Source organism: Meriones unguiculatus, chromosome 15 (genome assembly GCF_030254825.1).
Source record: "Meriones unguiculatus strain TT.TT164.6M chromosome 15, Bangor_MerUng_6.1, whole genome shotgun sequence".
In the NCBI taxonomy this organism is placed as follows: Eukaryota; Metazoa; Chordata; class Mammalia; order Rodentia; family Muridae; genus Meriones; species Meriones unguiculatus.
Genome location: NC_083362.1, coordinates 50880733 through 50904282, shown reverse-complemented (window position 1 = coordinate 50904282; position 23550 = coordinate 50880733). Strand labels below are relative to the sequence as shown.

The window sequence follows — 23550 nt, the reverse complement described above, 5'->3', positions numbered from 1 at the left end:
CTAACTACACACCAAAAGAAACCCTCCCCAAGTCACTTTTATTACAAAGTTTGTCACAGCGATGAGAGGCTAAGTAATAAAGGGAAACTATATATTATGTGGAATCGTGACCAGCAATGAATGGCCTGGTAGACAGGTCAAGAGCCTGGAAGAAAATTATAGAAGACTGGCATAAAAAGTTCTAGTGCAGAGGCAAACAAATGAACAATGGGGACAATGAGCATGAACTGCAAACTTTTCTGTCACACTTTAATGCCCACCAGAAGCAACTACCATAGAAAAGACAATAACAACAAAGAAAATAAGAAGCCACAGTAAGTAAATACTGGCAACCTGATTTGAAAAACCAGATAAATGAATACACCAATGGAGTATTCACTGTGCCAGAGATGGAGGCAGCATATGGGTTTAACAACATGGGATTTTACTCAAGCCTGCCAACACCGGAAACCGACGCTAGTCACTTGGTAGCAAGCTGACCACAGTGGATACTCTGTGTCATGAAGTGGCTAATGATGTACTCTCTCAGGAACAGAAAACTCCTTTCCAGTTTGACCTCACCTTTCCTTCTACCAACTTGTCACCATCATGGTTTCAGAGCTGATAGTGGCTAATCTGTAGGCAGAAACCCATACAGAAGAGCTTTTAGTCTCAGCACCTGAGAAGCAGCTGGATCTCTGAGTTCGAAGGCCAGCCTGGTGTACAGAGTCACTTCTAGGACAGCCAGGACTACACAAAGAAACCCTGTCTAGAAAGCAATCAAACAAAACCAGGAAACAAAACCCACACACAAATTAACACCTACTTCTACTGACAGCCAAGAAAGCACTATAATAGTTTCAGCTCACGTCATATACCAGCTGAAACGCAAACAGCATGCTCTATCTGGCCGGGGCAAGGGCCTGCCAAGGCAATACTCTATCCTTGGATCCACCTGGCATTCAGAGACATTTGTAGCCATAGGGATCTGCTTTTGTGAACAACTTGTTCGGAAGACAGGAGCACAGTTAGCTGACGATCTCCAGCTAAAGCATCTTTGGAAGCCACTAAACATTTAGCCCAAATCACTAATCTCCCTGGTGTGTCCAATTTACTGAGCCATTGCTGACATTTTCGAACTCATTTTTGGATGATTATTTATACCGGAACTCCTTGGGGGCTCGTGGAGATTTTTCCCAGACTGGCGTCTCTGAGTCTGTGACCTCTCCTCTCACAGATGACAAGGCACACTAGTCTGAAGACATTCTCCGTGATGGTTTGAATGAGTCTACTCCCTGTAGGTGCATATATTTAAGTGTCTGTTTCCCGGTTGGGGGACTGGTTCAGGAAGGATTAGGAAATGTGGCCTTGTTGGATGAAGTGTCGCTGGGAGTGGCCTTTGAGGTTTCAATTAGCAATAATCGCGCCTCGGATAAACCTCATTGGCTACCATACTGCCACTGCGCAAAGCTGCCTTTGAGGTTTCAAAAGCCCTCACCTGACCCAATCTCACTCTTTCTCTCCCTCCTACTTGCAGACCACGATGTAAGTCCTCAGCAACTGCTCCAGCACCATGTCTGCCTGCCTGCCTGCTACCATGATCCCTGCCATGATGGTCATGAATTAATCCCCTGCAGTTCAGTGGCGGGGAATGAGGGAAGAAAAAAAAGAAAGAAAAAGAAAATCTCTCCTGCATATTAAGTAGCCCAAAGCTAGCCAGAAGGTGGTAGTGCACCCTTTAATCCCAGCACTCAGTAAGCAGAAGCAGGCAGACCTCTGTGAGTTCATGGCCAGCCTGGTCTCCAGAGTGAGTTCTAGGACAGCCAGGACTACACAGAGAAACCCTGTCTGGAAAACACAAAAACAAAGAAACAAATAAACAAGAAGCCAAAAGCTGTGCGGGAACTAGCAAAAGATTAATCCTTCCAGAATCCCAGTGTGTAGTGTTTAAATTTTACCATGTATAAATTGAATACATAGTTCTATAGAAATTGCTTCCAAGGTGAATCATAAGGAAAAAAGAAACAAGTCTGGATTTCAAACTCTGTGGGCTTTAAGGGGAGCCGCAGCCAGATTAGGAGAGGAACTATCCAAGCAGCCTGGATTGACAGGACTCCCTTTCTGGGGTCAGAGTCATGTACAATACTCAGGCGCAAATGAGGCATGACTGAGGCCCAGTTGACAGCCTCTATGGGGAGAAATACACAGACCTTTTGAGATGTAGACAGTTTGCTGCACACATAGATGAAGGGTTGACATAAGCTCCAGTTTCTTGGGGGACTTTTCCCCATACAATAAAAAAGGATGACTCAAAAACAAAAGGGTCAGCTGATCGTATGTTCCTGGGACACCTTGTTCCCGTGAAGCTAATTCTAGACTCCCACAGGCTGCTTTTAAACTCCTTATATTACAAATAGATGAGATAGAAGGCTTCACATCTCACCAGTATCTAGGCAACAAAACCTTGTGGATCTCTAGGGCAGGTTCTATGCTCAGAAGTAGCTGGCCAGCACCAACTGGACTCCATGGGTTTGGTTTGGTTTTGTTTTTTAAGAAAAAGAACATGAAGTTTGATGGGTAGGAGGGTGAGGGAGGATCTGGAGCTTGGGGAGGGAAGAATATTACCAACATTTATTGCATGAAATTCTCAAAGAATAAATAAACTCATGGGTAATAGCCAGGAGAGTTGGTCATCCTCTTGTATTTTGGTAGACTAAGAGACTCAGCCAAGGCTAGGATTCCCTGTGATTCATGCCTTTGCCTGCATGCTGCTGTGCACATAGCTACGGGGAGGGAAACAAGGATGGGGATCAGATGTGGGAAAATGGGGAAGGGGAGGTGAAAGGGAACAAGAAGAGAAACTGAGGGAGGACATCTCTTTGTCAAGCTGGAGGCCTGCAACAAGGAAGGCTCCTAGGAGGACATGGGTATGACTCTAGCTGAGGCTCCTAAGGGGGGTGGGGAGGGACATGAAGACTAAAGTGATCACCTCCTAGCCAGGTGGGACTAGTGGAAGGAGGGGAACAACAACCCACCAACAAAACCTGTGATCCAAAAATTACCCTGCCTACAAGAAGTGCAGGGATAATGAGGGAACAAAGATTGAGGGAAACTCCAGCCAATAACTGGCTTTTATTTTTCATCTTGGTGTTTTTCCTCTGTGTTTTCTTTATTGGTACTGTTTGGTGAAATAATTTCATACTTTCTGTGATGGCTATTCTTTGACGTCATCTTGACTACATCTCGAATTAACTTAAATCCAAAAACGGAGGGCACAGCTATGAGGAATTTTTGCTTAATTTGAAGTAGGTAGAAGCACTTCTTTTTTAATTTTTTATATTAATTATAGTTTATTCAGTTTGCATCCCAGCTGTAGCCCCTCACTCATTCCTTCCCAATCCTACCCCCCTCCCTCATCTCTTCCCATGCCCCCCTCCAAGTCCACTGAGAGGGGAGGTTCTCTTCCCCTTCCATCTGACCCTAGCCTCTCAGGTTTCATCAGGACTGGCTGCATTGTTTTCCTCTGTGGCCTGGTAAGGCTACACCCACCTCAGGGGGAGGTGATCAAAGATCTAGCCACTGAGTTCATGTCAGAACCATGTCAGAGACATGGGTTCTATTACTATGAACCCACTTGGAGACTGAGCTTCCATGGGCTATATCTGTGCAGGGGTTCTAGGTTATCTCCATGAATGGTCCTTGGTTGGAGTATCAATCTCAGAAAAGACCCCTGTGCTCAGATATTTTGGTTCTGTTGTTCTCTTTGTGAAACTCCTCTCCTCTCCAGGTCTTTCTATCTCCCGCTTCTTTCATAAGATTCCCTGCACTCTGCCCAAAGTTAGGCTATGAGCCTCAGCACCTGCTTTGATACCCTGCTGGGTAGAGTCTTTCAGAGGCCCTCTGTGGTAGGCTCCTGTCCTGTTCCCTCTTTTCTCCTCTTCCAATGTCTGTCCCATTTGCCTGAGTGAGGATTGAGCATCTTACCCAGGGTCCTCCTTCCTGTTTAGCTTCTTCAGGTGAACAGATTTTAGTATGTTTATTCTATCTTATATGTCTAATATCCACTTATACGTGAGTATATGCCATGTGTGTCTTCTGCTTCTTGGGTACCTCCCTCAGGATGAGGTAGATCCGCTTCTAATCCAGATCTTGAAGCAGAAAAACATGCCTTTAATCTGGACCACATATTCTGCTGGAAGTCTTTATGAGAACATAGAAAAGAGAAGCTTTTGCTCCTTGCCTGCTTGCCCTCACCTTGCTAGCACATCCATTCCTTCACTGAAATTACAGCCTATTTCTTTGAGATTCCTGTATATACTGAAGACTAGCTGAGACATCAGCCTTGTGTACTGAGCAACTACTGGATTCTTTGACTTTCTGTTCACAGTGAGCTAGTGTTGTGTTAGTTGGAACACAGCCTTTAAGTCATTCTAATAAATTTCCTTCCGATATATAGAAAGATATGTGTTCTATAAGTTGTTACTCTAGAGAACCCTAATATACTTTTTCACTCGTGATTTCTCTGGGTTTTTATTTTAATTTATATTTATAAATCATATCTATTATATATACTTAGTGGCTGTCTTAATGTCTTCATTGAGGTCCACACCTCGAGGACATTTTCTGTTAACCATATCTGTTTTTCTTCTGTGTATGGTCATAGTTTCCTGTTTCTTTGAGTATTTCAATTTTTTAAATTGAATTTTGGATTGGGAAGATGAATCTGTAGGTATAGTGCTTGCTATGCAAGTGTAAGGGTCTAAGTTTGAATCCCTAGCACCTCAGTTTAAAAATAAAAACTGGTCATGATGATGCTGGAAAGTGAAGAAATGGAGAGAGGAGGCTCCTGGGACCTTTCTAGCTACAGCCTGGCCTCTTGCCTCCACACATGCACACATGGTAATATTTACACACCACACACACACACACACACACACACACACACACACACATACACAAAAGGATGTGCTGGGAACCAAATCCAGGGCTTTGTGCATACTAAGAAAGCACCATTCCACTGAGCCTCCTTCTCAGCCCCCAAACTAGTATCCTATATATGACAGCTCTGGTTGTTTCATCGTCCCTATTTGATAGGTTAGTGATTTTTCACGAGCTCCTTCTGCAAACGCCTGCACTCCCTGTTACTGTGCAGCCACTGACTTCCATGTTCATTGAGTTTAGCGGTCAAGAAGAACCATCTTGTAAGAACCACGTTGTGTATGCACTATCGGAATTTGTTCTCAGCTCTCAGGCAGTTCACAACTCTGCCTGAGCCGTAACTTTCTGCTTAAGTAGGGTCCTTCGTCAGCCAGAGATGAATGAGGTTTTCTCTGGACTTCCCAGGGCATGCATTGAACCTTTGTGCAACCTTTTAAATCACCAGCAATGACTGGAGTTCTTCCAAGCTCCCACTGACATTTTGTTTCCCAAACTGCCCAGATTTGGCCAGGCTTTTTCTTGCTTTGCCTTGTAACACCGTCCTAGGTAGCTGTGATGTTAATTTCCATTGAGTGTTCAACAGAAATGGGCTGTGGATAGTTTTCAGCAGAATTAACCCCATGTCAGGACGAACCAGTACGACCCCCTTGGTGGGGGCTTTTCCAGGAAGCTGCCAAGGGCAGGCCAAATAACACTAGTTCTGGGGATAGGGTTTTAAGAGAAGCACCACAGTAATACCGCCTCAGGATCTGCAAGGCTCCTGGTTTTCAGAGAAAACTGAACGCAAAGCTTGTTGGTTCAGGGCTAAAGTGGAGCTGCAGAGCATGTACTGCGAGCAGTTCAAAATGCTACAAGGCGTACAACAATCCTGAGACTTGGAAGGTTTTCCATAATATTCATCATAGTATGTCAAGCCTTCAATTTCTAGAGACCAAAAAGGCTGGGTTGACCTTTCATCCAGTTTTCTCATAGTCCTTGAGGAGGGGACAGATTTACAGAGGTATTCATTTCAACATTCCAGAAGCTCCAGTCTTTGGAATAAATGAACATTTCTGGAATGGTGTTCAAAACTAATTTTGTGGCCAAAGGAGTGGAGGAGACAAGCATCATAGGGGAGTTATTTGTCAACCTCACTTTGGTGTAGGTTATATACAAAATTTAACCACTTTAAGTATAGCTTGGTGGGTTAGTATTTTTAACTAAAAATTGGTGTAAAAAAAAAATTTATAGTTCTTGTATCTGTGTAGTAGAAAGATCACAGCAGCAATACCCATGACTGCAAATATACTCTGCAGTGAAAACATTTAAAGAAATTGTTTAGTTTTGAAATATCCAGTAATCATGATCTTGTATTCTTTGTCATCGTACCCTTGTACCTGACGGTAGACCAGTGTCAGAACATGGCCCAGGAATGGCATCCTATGAGAATTTGAGCGCTTGTGAGCAACTCCAAGTTTCTTCAGAACATGGAATTCTTCTTGAAATGTTTTCACGCTCCTCCCAAGTGTGGTGGACAGGAGCGCGTTTAGTTCAGATTATGCACCACAGCTGGCTATTACATGAGACTGCTTCATTTATTGGCTCCATCCTCCCAGGTCTCACCGTCTGTAAGTGATGACAGACCAGCAGTCCCTCCTTTTCCCTGTCCCTCTCAACCAGGCCCTCCTCTCCACTTGTTTGACTTTTTTTAGATTCCACGCACAAGTGAGATTGTTAGTTTATATGTATTTAGCTTACTTCATTTAGAATAATGTCATCCCCCCCCCAGTTGACCCAAATTGTTAATTTTTTGTGGCTGGATAGTATTTTGTTGTAAACATAACACTAATTTTAAGTCCATTCACATGTTCATTGACTGTGGAAAAACTTGTAGCTAAGTGAAATGATGGAAAATGTGTGAGCTTAGTATGTTATTCTCCTAATCACGCATGTTCTAGGCAGGCAATTCACCAGCAGAATGGGTCCAGCTTAGACTGGAATCTTGATGTTTTCAAATACTAACTTCAGTGTATCTCCGGCAAGTATTTCTTGAATTAATTCCCATATAACTACTGTCTTTTAGAAAGAAATAGTCCAGGCTTGGAATTATATAATGCAAATCCACTGAAGATTACATGTTAAACGCTAGACATGAATACTGGACAGGGGTTAAGAAACTAGATCTCATGGTTATTCCATAGAGTATTTAAAATTCATGGGATCTGTGCTACAAAGTGCTTATACTTTTTCCTATAGTGTTTCTCTCTAACCTGAGTAGTTAAAAGGAACTTTTGCACACAATTTCACGTCTAGTGAGTGAAATTGGCTATTTTGACTGAAAGAGATGAAGGAAAAGAATGTACCTATTTTGGCAAAGACTTACAGCTCAGTAGACCAGCTACCACTTATGTCTGGATTCTTGGAACCCACAGTTGGCCCAGGCATTTAGGGATACTGGGGTTGTAGGGGTAGAGTATTTGCTAAATATATACATAAACTTGCCATCTGCCTTCCATGATTATGGATTTTTTTTTTGTTAGGTTTTGTTTTTTGAGACAGGGTGTTGCTATATAGCCTGGCCTGGCCTTGAACTCTCAATAATCTTGCCTTGACCTCCTGAAGCCACCATCCCACACTCTGCCCCAGTTTATAGGGTGTCTCACAATACAGTCACACTTGCCCTTGAATTTGAACCCTCCCACCTCAGTCTCCCCCAAAATGGCCAGGAATGGAGGTGTGCACCACCAAATTTTCAGTCACAACTACCAAAAAAGTTAGTTGTAAAAGCTATCTGTTAGATGGGTGTGCAAGTGCAGAGACCTTCCTCCAAGTCTAATGCCGTGAGTTTGATCAGGGGAACCTACATGGTAGGAGAAAGTTGACTCTGGCAAAGTGTCCCCTGACCTCCACACATGCACTTTATCACATGTGAGCAAACACACAATCAACAGATCTAATGAAACTTTATGTGTAAATTAATTTTTGAAAACCTCAAAGAGATGCATCTCCCCATTTCTGTGGTTCTCAAAAGGAATTTTTCATAAAATAAAGACAAACACAGGATATATTCTATCACCACATTTATTCAAACTGACATCACATGGCTTCTGTTAATACACACTGAGAACACAGAATTCCAAAAATGCATAGGTTACAAAGAAACATCTGACAAGCTCAAACTCAATGATATTCCACAAATAAACCAGTACCTTCAAAATGCCATGCTACCAAGTACAGACAGGCGAGAAACTGCTCCACACCGAGGAAATCACAAAGTATCCAGGAAGCCAATAACTGTGGATCAAATCCAGGACCTACAGAGGACATTTTGGGATAAATTGCAAAATTTGAATAAGGTCTGCAGAGTAGATAGATGAGATCAATGTTGACTTCCTGACTTTGACAGTAAGTATCTAAATATGCAGGAGAGCAACTTAACCAAGAGGCTGCCACCAATACACTTCTTGGCTCTGTGGCACAACCGGATTAAACTAGCAATCTGTTGATCGCTCTCAGATTTCAGTTACCTGCAAGCACTCCATCATGAAAGGATTGAGGGCATGAGGTGATGTGTTGATGCTGAAAATGAGAACGGACTGAGCACACGGAAAAGAATGTCACGATGGACAGGAAAAGGAGCCAAAGATCATGAGGGCACACAGCACTCAAGTGAGCTGCAAGAGCACTGCCAAAGGCAACTGTGCCATCCAGTCTTGGATCTGAGGAGTAAGGAGGTTAAGTAAGAGCCATGAAGGGAACAAAGCTGGCCTCACACCTGCTGTCTCTGTCACCTGTTGTCAGGAGACAAAGATTCTGGTAGTCATGTCATTAAAGACTCTCTGAGAGCTGGAGGTACAGCACAGCAGAGCACTTGACACATGCACAAGGCCCTGGGCTCCGCTCTCGGAGGCATAAATACAAAACAATAAAAAACAAAAATTTAAGTAAATTTAAAACTGCTAAAAAGTAATTAAAAAACCAAAATTCTCAGCATGCTGTAACACAAAAGACTCTCAAAACCAGCCAACCAAACAACAACAACAAAAACCTAATCATGATAAATGAAACAAGGCAAAAAATAAAAATTAAAAAAAAAAGGAAAGAAAGAAAAAGACTAACATAAAGGTACCGTTTTTATGAACTAAGCAGGGAAGAGAGACTAAGGAGACAGGAACTAGAGGATGGTCTTAACTGGGGGCAGGAAGGGGGTAACTACTCTATGCCTCAACCTTCTCACATCATAGTGATCATTACAGTATCCAACAAGGCTCCCAAACACAAACATTAAGGGACATGATACAGTTAAAGCTCAGGACAATGTGCTGTACTCAAGAAGAGCTCAATATGTACACACACTAAATTTGGAAATAATAAATCTGGGAAATAAATTGTTTTCCAGGTTTAATGGCTATTAAAATAAATAAACCTAGAAATAATATAAAGATTCAGCAACAAACTACTTCATCCTCAAACCAATCCTTATTCAAAACAAAGCAAAAGATTTTTAAAAATTAAGCCCATAGCTGAAAATATTTAGAACTTTATACATATAAAGTAGAAGGACAAAGGGAAATGTTTTAAATTATTCTTTTTTCCCCTTAAATTTTGAGTTGATTTGGGTAAGAGATGAGGAAATACTAAGTCTTCTTACCTTCAATTTCCTCAAGTTGGCATTTTGGCATATATGTCTACAATTCCGTGATTCTAAACATAAAAGTCCTTCACTAAAAAAGTAGCAACTTCTCATTGTAAAGAGTAAGATAATTCTCATTCTAGCAACATCCCAGACCAACAGATTCTGTAAGTCAGTAATTCTACAGTGAAAACCACCTATTTCACTTTTCTCTCACATATTCTTCCAAGTCATCCTGTCATCATTCTCCTATGCTCTGGCACTAGAAGACAGGGAGGTAGATGGAAGGTTTGGGAATTTGCCTTTCCCAAAAGGGGTCAGATGATGGTATGGATCCTGCCTCCTGAACTCAATCCTTTCAGTGCAGTGCAGGTACACAAGTAAAACAGCTCCCCCATCACTCCACCAGGCAAATTAGTGGTTGTTTAATCTTTTGAAATAACTACTGATTTGAGTACAACCTGTGCATCTTTGGTTAAACTATTTTCTCGCCAGCATCAACATTTGCATTCTCTTATTTATCATCTCTCAGGCCTTTTACAGAGTTACTTCAGACTTGATTACTCTCTGATTCTTTTTAAGTATTTCCAGGAAAGGTTTTAACATGAGGAGAGAGTACACACAAATTTCAATATTTAATAAATTTATCTTGATAACATCAAAACAAGTCTACGCTTTAAATTGCATTATAAAAAATACATCGGTCTTCACATTAGTTTTACATGGAAATATATAATTATTTGAATATTTAAATATAGCGTTTCTTTAAGCAAAAAAAAAGTGTTACTCAGAGCCCTAGTTACATAAATAATTTAAATGCACAAATGCAAAAAACACTCTTTACACAATATTGTCCACACACTGCATACACCAGAACAATTACAATAAAAATCTATTCAAGATACTAAAAAGGACAAGATTAACAAAATATTCACTATGGTTGTACTCTGATGTATTACTATTAAAAGAATATAGGGCACTCTTGACTACACAAAATAAGCAATTGCTTCAACCTAGCCTGAAAATTAAGTCAACATTTATGTAGACAAAGGGGCACATCTTATATCCTACCAAATTCTGAAATGATTCACTTCCAATTTAAGTTTTACAATTTCAAGTTTCCAAGCTTGCCTAAAATAATAATCCTTACAAGAACGTAGTAAACACTTGCAAAATGCTAAACAAAACCCATCATTTCTGTACCAGACATTTTATATTTTTGGTGATATGAATTTCACATATGAATTATTTCCTTGCTCTCCCTTAAAAGGTACTCAGAAAAGTTTCCAATTTGTGAAAGAAAACTAACATTTCTGAACTTTAAATTCGAATTATAGGAATCATCTTCTAGATATAATTTGGCATAATTCCATAGGTCATTGGATATGAACTCCCACTTTTAGCTTACACTGTAAGGGCTTATTAATGGTGTCTGGGAACTACAAACGACATTAACACCTACAAACAGTACTTCTAAGGTGTTTACTTCTTAATCGGTGAAACAGAGTTTTCTTCCTTAATTAAAATTTGAGGATTTTTTTTTTTAAAAACTAGTGGCCCACTGAGATTTTTTGAGGAAATTTAAACGTTTCTATATAGAGGCAAGGTTGAAGAAAGTAAACACACTACTTACCAACTTAAAAAAAAAAAACAGATTTGTCCACTTTTTGCAATATAATTACCATTTATATTCAGAAGAAAAGACAACAGTATCATCATTAATGACTCACGGGTTAAATAATGGCCCCAGGCACAAAAACCACACTGATATTTCATTAATTCTAAGGTAACACAGTTTTTTCTCTGAAATCAAGACACATCTTAACACTGAATCTAGTTTCAATAAAATATAGTAGTTACACAATAAAGGGAAACTTTGTGTTTCCTCCGAAGATCAATGATAGAAAGAGATCCAGGTCTTGACTGAACAAGAGAAGAGGGTGCGCCTGCACCAGCTCAGTCAATGACCCTTAAAGGAATATACTCAAGTACCAGAGGCTCACACCGCGTATCCAAGCATTATCTCAACTGTTAACATCAATTAGGTAGTTTAAGATAAAACATCATATTGGTTTAACCTTGAACTATCTAGCTAGTTTAAGATAATTAGATAGTTTAAGATAAACTGATGGATAAATCGATTTTTACTTGTATAGTGGGTCTCTATTTAGGTTACTAGTTTAACTTGATTTTTCCGAAACATTGAAGTTTTTCACTAATGACAATTAATGGCCAGCCCACACACTATTATCAAACCAGTAACTTCAGTTCAACATTTTAAAATATGCTGTCTGAAATTTAATAAGGTTGATGATAAAATTACCTGGATTTTCATTTTAGATTACTAGTAAGGGGAGGAAAAGTAGCTTCAAAGCCTAATCAAATTAAAAAAGATTTAATAATGCCAACAAAAAGATTTGTGGCTATGTGTCCAAACGAGGAAAGCTACAGATGTGCAGATCCAATTTAAATGAAAGAAAAATAATTTCTGTTGCCTATAAAAATCACCAGGCACTTTTAAAAAAACTGGATTAAATAATTATTTTATGGAATGCCTTTAAAAGAAAAAAAAATTATATTCTTGTGATCATTTAAGTCAGTCATAGTCGAGAATTGAGATAGCACAATGTCACTCTTTTTATTATCCAGTTAGAATACTTATTGATGATTCAACTCAGAAACATGGTAACTAATTAAGTACATCTGTCCCAATTGTTTAAGAAATGACATTAATAACTTTGCTGTGTTCACTCTCCCAGTATTATAACTGTTTGGCACAAAAGATTTTTAGAGGAAATGAATATGAACATAATTTAAGGGACAAAATTCTATATGGTATGCTAAATTATAAGACAAATTAAGATAAAGCTCTTCTACAGATATGGGACAAAGGTTGCTTTTAAATCTTTAAAAGAAAAAAAAAAGGACCCTAAACACTAATTTTAAATGAATATAAAATCTCTGAAAAATAAAATCTGTAGCAAAATAGTGTGAGGTCATTTTCCCCACCAAAGCTGGGAAAAGCATGTGCACTCAAGTCTCCAATGTGTCTCATCTCAGTGAAGGACTGCGCTCTCCGCCTGCTAAGACATGCGTTTTTATTTCGCCTCGTTACTTCTGGACTTGCTTGCAAGCCGCGTCACCATCCTGTCGGCACTTGGTGTGGCACTCAGACTTCTCAGGTCATATTCTCTCACAGGAAGCGGCCTCTTCTTTCTGCGGCAGTAAGTTTTCCGATAGCTCTTTACTCGCGAAGCATTGGGAAGAGGAGCAGGCTGTTCTGCAGGCCGGGCAGGAGGACTCTGCTCCTCTTGAGCAACAGCTGGGAGGGCTGCAGGGCTCGAAAGTGCTTCAGCTGCTCTCTTGGCCTCCCTTATCTTCCTGGCAACTATTCTCTTCTTCCTCAGTTGCATTCTGATAAGAACAGTCTTTGACTGATGTTTCCGGCGCATGGTACGAGGACATTTAGAGACATACTTCCTAAGGATGTCGGTTGCTTTCATCTGAACCCAAAGAGCCAGTTTTTCTGAAGCTAGTCTTGACCTTTTCTGAAGAACCATTGTTTTACAAGCATTTTTGATACAGCATGCTGTACTTGCAGCTACCACCATCTTCTTTTTCCAAAACTTCTTTTCATTTTTACTTTCAAAAGACCCCTTTCCAACTGATCTGAGACATTTTTTGGCACTGTCACATTTTACAGGAGGCTGCTCGAAAGTAGTCTTTATAACTTCAGGAGCACCCACATCTGAACTTCTTAGAAATGAAGACTGACTGCTCCCGTAGAGCCTAAACACAGATCTTTTTGGCATTGTCACTGAAGATGTTGAAGCTAAGTTTTGTCTGTTGGCACCACTCTCTCCTGCATTGGACCTTGAATCACGCCTTTTAAGATCAGTGCCAACTACCTCATGTCTGTCAGAGTCTGGTACCTTTAGGGTCTGTGGAGCTACCTCATGTCTGTCAGAGTCTGGTACCTTTAGGGTCTGTGGAGCTACCTCATGTCTGTCAGAGTCTGGTACCTTTAGGTTCTGTGGAGCTACCTCATGTCTGTCAGAGTCTGGTGCCTTTAGGTTCTGTGGAGCTACCTCATGTCTGTCAGAGTCTGGTACCTTTAGGTTCTGTGGAGCTACCTCATGTCTGTCAGAGTCTGGTACCTTTAGGTTCTGTGGAGCTACCTCATGTCTGTCAGAGTCTGGTACCTTTAGGTTCTGTGGAGCTACCTCATGTCTGTCAGAGTCTGGTACCTTTAGGCTCTGTGGAGCTACCTCATGTCTGTCAGAGTCTGGTACCTTTAGGTTCTGTGGCGCTACCTCATGTCTGTCAGAGTCTGGTACCTTTAGGTTCTGTGGAGCATTAATCACAGTTTTCTTACGTAGTGGGCCAGAAAAGGTATGCTCTTTACAACTGTATATGAATCGTAAATCACTGCCACTGCCACGCTTCGTTTTGGGTGGGTTCAAAGACTGATCTTCCTTCATACTTAGAGAAGAAAATATGTAGACCAAGGAATCAGGCTGTACAGGCTCTAAAACTTGAGCTTGTGGGGCAGGTAACTCAGTTGTCTCCGTTTCGGCTTTTTTTTTTTTCTGGCTATCATATTGGAAATGCTTCCTTTTTGGTGAATCTTCATCATCATCATCTTCTGTCATTTTCCTCTTCTTCCCAGAACGTGCTTGAGTTCCACATCTGACTCCTCCTACCTGGTTCTGATATGCCACATGCCCATGTTGCGGATGATGGCCCTCTGCTAGGGAATCAGATGGCTTACCTAAGGTCACTGAAAAGTCACCGGTGTCTCCAACTTGGCCTTCAACATATTGAATTGATGTTGAATTGTTCTGATTAAGGTCAGACGAGGTAGTCTTTCCTTCTTCACCCAAAATAACGTTCTGGGTCTCAGAGCCGCCATCACAGTCACTGTGATGGCCTTGAAAATCCTGTGTGTTTGTTTTCACATCATCTTCTCTCATCTGAGAACATCTTTTTCCAACATATGAAGGAGGTACCTGACGTGAGGCTCCACGAGCCAGTTTATTAGGACCACCTTTTGCAACCTTTCCCGCTTCTGCCCTGCGGTACAAAGGGTTTGGTGGATATTCATACTTAGTTACTCTCAAGTCAAATGTTACCCTCTTACGCTGGCGTAGTCTTTTAGCAGGATAAGGTCCATCAGTGTCAGACTGAAACAAGGAATTATACTGAAAATTCAGCTCAGATCCGTAAGAGTTAGGGCTCACAGACAGATATGTCCAAGTGTTGTCCTGCACAGCTGTCGGGCGGATCACAGACACAGCATAGGCAGCACGGTCTCCTGCAAAACTACAGGCTTCCCAGCTATCTTGAAAGGCAACATTTTTTGGATCTTTCCACAGATTGATGTCTTCACCACTTTCCTGTAGTTGGTGAGTTGTTGGCTGAGTAGTGTCTTCAAAACTATAATTCCTTTTAAGACAATTAGAGCCATTGCTCCTATTTTCTGTGACAGTATAAGTACGACCAGGCCCTTGTAACTGGGAAGTAGTGGGCTGATCAGAGACATCAACATTGAAACTGAGTTCATGACCACAAGATGGACAAGTGGAATCTCCCAGAATAATATAGTCATTCTTTCGATTTATTATTTTGAAACTTTCCTTGGATTGGTTTGTCAGTGACTGAAAGGCTTCATAATCACAACCACAGAATTTACAGTAGTACTTTTCTACTGCCGCAGAACCAACAGAATCTGGGTTTATCTCACTGCTTTCTTTGACAGTCATCTGAGGTGGCTCAGTTCCTAGATGAAGAGGGATATTGGCATCAGAAATGACTTCCCGATCACAGTCACTGTCACTGGACACCACATCCACAAACACCACCTGTGGTGGATCTGCTTCTCCATCTGAAGTTTGAAGCTGGTTAACTAGTATCTGAAAAGAGACATCAGAGTCATAGAGCACTTCAGGCTCACAAGATTCACTGCACTTGTCTTCTATGTCAAGTCCTTTCTTCTCAAGGTCTGCTTCCTTGCAAGCTACTTGAGGTGGGTCAACTTCTGACTGCAGATGAATACCAGAATTGTATGTTACTTCAGAATAGCATGGCTGAAAGTTCTCATTTTCTAGGTCAACATGACTCTCCTTTTGCAGGTGTACTTCTTTGATAGACACGTCCTCCACAGATGGATCTGTCACAAACTGCACAGGATCATCAGAATCATAAGTTGGTTCACAATCAACTAGCTTGTAGCTCTTGTCGTCTAGGTAAATATGGTCTTCCTTCAGGTTCACTTCTTTGACAGGTTTTTGAAGATGGCCTGCTACTGACTGACATGGATCACTGGAATCAAAAGGCATTTCAGGACTGTCACGGGGATCAACACGAACTTCAGGACCACAATGATTGCTGCTCTTTACTTTCAAACTGGTACACTCTTTTTGTAGACGTTGTGGTTTCTGAATCACTGAGCAAAAAATGACATTTGAAACAGAAACTATTCCAGAGCCACAGGGCTCGCAGCCATTATCATTGGGACTAACATGTTCCCTCAGTAAGTTTATTTCTTGAACAGGCTCTTGGGCTGTATTAGTCACAGACTGAAGCGGTTCATCAGAGTGAAAGTTTACTTTTGAGTCACTAGATTCAACAACCTTATCTTCCAAATCTACATGTTCTTTCCCATGGCTGGTCTCCTGAACTACTTCAGTTTGGCTAGCCAGTAGCTGGGGGACATTGGAATCACACGAATTTCCAAAACCCTGAGCTTCATCCCTCTTACCTTCCAGGTGACAATCTTCATCCTTCCGACTTCTCTTTTCACCACTTTCGCTATGCCCATCAGCCTCGGGCTGGAAAGAGTCACTAGAATCAAAGCTTACTTCAGAATCACAAGACTTGTCATTCCTACCTTCTAGCTCAACGTGTTCGGGCTCCAAAACAGTCACTTCAGGTGATTCAACTACTGACTGAACCGAGATATTAGACTCCAAATTTGTTTCAGAACAGGTATCTTGGCTTTTATCTTCCAAGGACGTTTGATCATTACTATCAAGATTTATTTGTTTAAGAGCTAGTTCAAGTTGATCCATTGCAGAATGAAAAGAAACATTAGAATCATGTATTAATTTTGAATAAACAGGTTCACTGACCTTCTTTTCAAGGACGTTTGCCTCTTTTTTCCACTCGTTCATTTCTGTAATCACGTCACACTCTTGTTTAGGCAGTGAGTGAAAATGGCCGGCAGCATCAGCACTTGCTTTAGTATCACTAGGTTTGCCATTTGTGTCTTTCAGTTCAACAGGGTTTTCCTCTGTCGGTAACTGAGATTGGCTAATGACTGAATCAAGACAACCAGCAGTATTCTGATTTACCTCAGGTCCTCTAAGCTCAGTACTTTCATCTTTTGGGTCAGCGTGGCCCACTTTCAAAGCAGCTGGTTGAGGTTTTTCAGTCATTAACCGAGGAAAAACATCAGAATTGAAGGTTGGTTGAGACCCACCATATTCATCATCACTCTTGACTTCTTCAAGATGCTTTGTCTTTCTCTTTGCTTTCTTACCTACATAAGGTTCTGTCACTGGAGGAGAAGCAGTAGAAGCTGAACTTACTTCAGAATGAGATTCTGTACTTTTACTTGGTGATTCAGCCTGTTTTTCTTTTTGAAGGCATGCATTTTTGACAACTACTTCACATTTACAAATTACTGACTGAAAGGGGGCATGAGAATTCAATCTTGTTTTAGAAATACGTAAGATAATGGGCTCTTCAGAGCGTGCAGGCTTTGAGTTTAGTTCAGAATCAGTAGGTTCATTTTCCTTTTGTTCTATATGTACCTGCTCTTCTTTGGGGGGTTTTATCTTTTTAACAGCTACTTCAGGATTAGTCACTGAATGAAGAGGGGCATTAGAATCCAAACATAGTTCAGAACCACTGGGACTGTCATTCTTCCCTTCTAAGTGAACGTTTTCTTCTTCCTGAATGATTACTTCTTTAACAGCTACTTCAGGGTGATCATTTCCTGAATGAAGAGGAATATCAGAATCATATGTTATTTCAGAAACACAAGATTCATTACTCTTATTTTCCAGATCAACAGGTTCCTCCTCATAAACAGCTACTTGAGGTTGGTCAGCTACTGAGTCATCGGGAATATCAGAATCAAAAGTTATGTCAGAACTACTTGACACACAGCTTTCATCTTCCAGGTTAAAGTCATCTTCGTTTATTCCTTCAACATCCAGCAGAGACCGCTCAGTAACTGACAGAAGAGGGGAATCGGAATCAAATGTCAACTCAGAACTGGAGCACCCATCGCTCTTAACTTCCATGTCGACATTTAACTCATCAAGATTTACTTCTCCCCAAGCCCCTTGAGGTTGACCATTAGCTGACTGATAAGAAGCATGGGAATCAGAATTTAGATTAGAAATGCCAGAGTGAACACTCTGATTTTCTAGGTCAAGATCTACTTCCTCGGGATTTACTGGAGATTGATCAGCCTCTAATTGAGCATCAGCATGAAAACCCATTTCAGAACCATGAGACTCACAGTTCATATCCCCACGGCTGGTATTCTGGGTCAGAAGGTTTATTTCTTCTGTTTCTCTCTGGGGTACATCAGCCACTGCCTCCAGAGAAGCAGCATGTTCAAGACGTGCTTCAGCACTACTGGGCTGCTGTTCCTCCTCTTGGGCAGCTGTGTCTCTCGGGCTTCTTTCTTGAACAGGCATTTGGGGACGGTCCAGGACCGCATCGCTGTCAGAACTGAAGCTGCCTGACCCGTAGTTCTCATCAACCAGGGCATGGGCATTCGCCAGAGGTTTTTGTTGTCCTGCTGCTGCTGCCGCTGCCGGAGTCTCATCAGCGGAGGACCCAGAATCTTCACATGGTTCAGAGCTGCCACTTCCATAGCTGTCAACCAAGCGACGGGGCATCTGTGTAGGGAGGCTTGCTCTCACAGGCTGTTGGGGACGGTGACTAGTTGATGGAAGTGAGTCATTACCATCAAAATTCACTTCAGAGCCACTAGACTCATAGCTTTCATCAACCAGACTGATGAACTGTATGTTCGGTGTAATTACTTGAGAATGGGTGGTAGCCACCTGACGAGAAGTGCTGTAGTTATGTGAAGTTGCCCCAGAAACAGTGGGTGCTTCATCCCCAGGCTGTGCATCAGCATGTGTTTCTTCTGACAAGCTTATTTCTCTGGTGGTCAGGTCAGACAGGGCACTCAGTGACTGACAAGAGGACCGACAATCAAAACTCGTATCAGAACTTCTCGATTCATAGCTCTCATCATCTTCTTGGTCAACTTCCTCCTCTTCCTCCTCCTCTTCTTCCTCTTCTTCCTCTTCCAAAAGACTTAAGTCGTGTACAGCACCTTGGGAATGACCAGGTGTCGGATGAGGAGAGTCACGATCTAGCTTCACTTCAGAAATCACTGAGCGCTTCTGTTTCACAAGTGTTGGCTTATTAATAACCAAGCGTGTTTCTCCTTGGGGATGAACCATATTTGAACGAGACGCCTCACGACGCTTCGGAATGGCACCTTCACGGTTTTCTGCCGGTGGTGTGTCGTCACTCGGGTTTCCTGCTGTACCTGCCCCTAACTCAGAAGACTCAGCTCTTACAGAACAAAGCTCAGAGGCTGGTAGCTCACGCACTCGTACCACAGGGGAAAAAGATGCACCCTTATCTCTGAGATTTCTCTGTGCAAGCAATTTGTCTAAATTTATATTTAAAGGTTTCTTTTCTGGATCTTTATTGGGTTGAGGTGATGGATTGCTAGAGCCCTGATCTGGGGGGTCAAAGTATGTTTCAAGGTTCTCTGTGTCACAAGCTGGAAAGGAATCTGAAGCAACTGCCAGTACTAACCGAGGAACATTGTTAGCCGCAACTGGTCTCTCGAAAGAGCCTCTAGGCAAAGAGCTGGCAGGAGCATTACATATCACTGGGGGACGCACTAACTTTTTTCCACTAGTTGTAGCCTGAACAACACCGACTGAATTAGCTTTTTTCACACCACTCTCAACTTTACGAGGCAACTCCAAGGACTGCTGCTGCCCCCGCTCCAATTTTTGAATAACTGATGGTCGAACTGCTGCCTCTGCGCACTCCTGGGAAGGACCAGGTCTGTAATCTATCTCTTCGACAGATGACGAATCCTCGGAGTCTCTCTCTCCAACGCCTTCTGCAGTGTCATCATCTTTCTCATCAGAGTCGTCGTCCAAAACAATGACTTCAGGTGACTCAGGATTTGCTGCTGCCTCATTTGGTGCAGATCTAAAATATAATGAAGAAAAGCCATTAAAATATCCTAGTTTTTGTTTTAAAATTCATGGTATTGTTTTCTATTATGGACCATTCTTAGAAAAAAAAGAAACCAAGCTATCATGCCAGACTGTACACTCCATGTACCTTAGGAAGTTAGCTGGTACAGAAGATACATACAGTAAGTCCACCAATTACTACTTCATAAATAAATAACTCCTGAGCATACAAAAATGGAGATGCATCTCTGTATCTATTTTTCACTTATCACAGTAAACATTGCAAAATTTGACCCAGAGGCTCAGGATGTTGCTCAGTTGAGAAAGCACTTGTCAAGTATGTACAAGGGCCTGGGTCTGATCCCCAGAACCTCAATTTTTAAGAGCTATGCCAAAAAAGACAAATTATGCAGTTAAGTCCACCTACAGAAGCATATGTTAAGAAGCTAGTCCTATCTGTTACTGTTAGGAAAGTGAACGTGAAGTCTGGGGCCTCAATAGGAATATAAGGAATATGTACTTGTCTCCTTTTTTTCAAAGGCATTGATCTGGGTATGCTGCCCAGGCTGACCTTTCTCTTGGATGAGCAATGCTTCCACCTCAGCTTCTCATGTTGCTAGAACTATTGGCACAATAGCATCACACTAGGCTTATGATTAAATCACTCATGAATGTTCCTTTTCAATTATACTATGTATACTGTAGTTTCCATTCAAAATTTTAAATTACGTTTTTAAAGATCTAAATTTTTATACCTAAAAATCTGTCAGTTCATTTCTTATACTACCATCAGCACAATATCCTTGATTCAAAATATTTTAGGGATCCTTCTTTCATATAAAGAAATAGCTGTCCTAATGACAGTGTCATAGTCTTAATTCTGTCACAGCAATCACCTACTAAAGGTTTAGTAGAGAACCTTTGGTTCTCTACTCAGTGGTACGCTCTATGGTAGGCACTAAGCAAACTCAAAGAAAGATAGCCTAGCTCTCAAAAAGCATTCAGTTAGCAGCAACATCCAGTGCAAAACGTCAACATCATATTTAGACCCCCAAAAGAGGTATCATAGACAAGGGAAGCCTAGAGTATCATAAGCTAATATAAGGTGAATATTCTAAAACAGGAAGACATCAAACTTGGAAATTTTAGCTTGCAAGTCCAACTGAAAAATTACTGAAGGAGAGAAATGAGGGCTGGTATCAGACCTGGGAAGAGCAGGGGTGGGAAGACAAAGGGCTTGCAGAGAGAAGAGAAACCTTGGGTGGGGACTTCCCTGTCGTAAGTCGGAGACCTACGACAGGGTAGGCTTCAGGGAGGATATGAGGGTGACTCTAGCTGAGACCCCTAGTAACGGGTCATGTGGGGACTGAAGAGGCCACCCTCTAACTAGATACAATTCCTAGTAGAGGGAGGGGAACACCAACTCACCCACCAAAACTTCAACCTAAAATGTACCCTACCCACAAGATGTGCAGGAACAAAATTAAATCAGAGATTGAGGGAGTCTCCAACCAATGACTGGCCCAACCTCAGACTCACCCCATGGGAGAGAGCCAACCCTCTCTCTCCCATGAGACATGATTAACAATACTCTGGTATGTTTGCAGACAGAAGCCTAGCATAGCTTCCTCTGAGTGGCTCCATACAGCAGCTGATGTAAACATATGCAGAGACCCACAACAAAGCATTAGGTGGAGCATAGGCAACATTGTGAAAGAGGTCGGGGGGAGGGATGATAGAAGGACCCAGAGGGGACAGGAGCTCCACAAGAAGACCAACAGAGCCAACTAACCAGGGCCCAGGGGAGCCTATGGAGACTGAAACACCAACCAAGGACCATGTATGGACTGGACTTAGCCCCCCTATACCAATGTAGCCAATGGGAAACTCAGTCCTCATATAGGTCCCTCAGTAAGGAGAATGGAGGCTGACTCTGACATGGACTCTGTTGCCTGCTTTTCGACCACTTTCTAGTAACTTTCGTTTCCAATTATTTATTTTGATTGGTTAAATAAAACAATTTACTACAGAGCAGGGAATGCATCCATGGTAAAATATTTGCAGGCATAGTTGAGCCCTTAGGTTTGATCCCTAGTCCCATAAACACAAAATAATTTTGTACCTTGTATTTTTAAATTCAAATACAGACTAAGCTAGGTATGGTGGCACATTCATATAATCTTATCACTAGAGACTGACAGGTTGAGAGCAGTCTGAGCTATACCACATTTCCAGTCATGACTAGCCCTGGGCTGCAAAGCAAGATGGCAGGGGTGGGGGGAATATAACACTGACACAAATATTAACATTCCATTGAACTACCTTACCTGCTGTCTTGATAATTGTAGGGGTGGTGTCGTAGGACATCCTGCAAGAAGCGCTCCATCAGACTGTTATTGGTAATTGTCCGACGTCTGCTTTGTCTGGTCAGGCTTCTGTGCTGAGCACTAAACAAGTGCTATAAAGAGAAATAGTGGGTATTTTAAATAAGTAATTGTTATTCATGGTAACACAAAATGGACTCATGAATGTATCCCTTGCAGAAATATAAGTTGATATTCTTTCCATATAGCACTTCTAATATGTGCATCTAAAACCATAAAAGTATGTTTCCCTAATATATAGTTGTTACATTCTTCTAAAATACATCTAAGGATGACATCAAAAAGAAGCTTAACACAACATATAACAAAAAAAAAACAAAAAACCACAAAAAACTGGAAACTCCGTAACAATATCCTTATACTATAATGTACACTAAGATGTAATACCATGCAGCTACCTAAAGTAATAAAGAAATCATAATAACATTAAGAAATACTATGTATTAAGAAAAAAATTAGAGAAGCAAAAATCATATGTATGGTTCTATCTCAAACTACAATTTAAAAATATAGAGACAATGGTATGTACAGCAAATGGAAGAAAACATACTAAAATCTTAAAAGTATATTTTAAGTGATATTGCCATGGATAATTTTTAATTTTTCTTAAATTTTTTAAATTTTCCCATGAGCATTTTTACAATAAAAAACTACAAAAAGAGAGAACAGGGTTGGATTATGGTATTAAAAAGAACAAAGATTAACTCACAAAAAATGCTTCATTTCATTTTCATCAGTGAATAAGAATAATTCTGCCTTAGCAGAATATTAGTGTAAGCACATTAGAGTCTTCAGCTTTACCACAGATACTAGTATTAGTGGATTAGCAATGTGATAAGAAGAAATCTAACATAGGCTGAAACAAACCATATGCCACAAACAGGCTATTCAATCCATCAATTGCTCACTGCAATTTCACTCGGCAAGAACAATGCCCTCTCTTGACACAAAGAGAGTGGGGCACAAAAAACAAAACAAAACAAAACAAAAAAAAACAAAAAACAAACAAACAAACAAAAAGAACACCTGCCTTAGGTTCTGTACCCACCAAACAGGAAGGGCAGAATTTGAATGCGAGTCAAACTTTAGTTTATGTCCTTTTCTTTGTCAAATAGCTAGTATAAATAGTATATTAGTCAATATGTTCTTTATAACATAATAGCATGCTTTAACAATACTTAAGAAAAATCATGTATTAATATATCAAAGTCAAGGTACTATTAAAAACAAAAACAAAACAAAACAGGTTGCTAGTTCCTGACCACTGCTACGAGTCTTGGAATTATTTCCTTTGTTGTGTTGACATGAGATTCTTTTCTGCAATGTTACCTTAGCCCCAGGAACAATTAAATATGACAGTCTCAAAATCCTTTGCTATAAACTCCCC

The 23550-nt window shown here is 41.0% G+C and overlaps 1 protein-coding gene and 1 pseudogene across 9 annotated transcripts in view; both read right to left on the bottom strand.

Annotated features, from left to right (window-relative positions):
* Nucleotides 1-1377: 1377 nt before the first annotated feature.
* On the bottom strand, nt 1378-1451 carry LOC132648168 (U4 spliceosomal RNA; annotated as a pseudogene).
* A 6510-nt stretch (nt 1452-7961) lies between these two features.
* The window catches only part of Zdbf2 (zinc finger DBF-type containing 2), a 36856-nt gene continuing 21267 nt past the window's right edge, over nt 7962-23550 (bottom strand). For all 9 annotated transcript variants that reach the window (XM_060368479.1, XM_060368483.1, XM_060368480.1 and 6 more), the window contains 2 exons: nt 22107-22237; nt 7962-19792 (listed from right to left, as the gene is read on the bottom strand). In XM_060368479.1, the coding sequence (XP_060224462.1) occupies nt 12628-19792; nt 22107-22237 (7296 nt within the window). In that variant the 3' untranslated portion in view covers nt 7962-12627. The remainder of the gene's footprint in view (nt 19793-22106; nt 22238-23550) is intronic.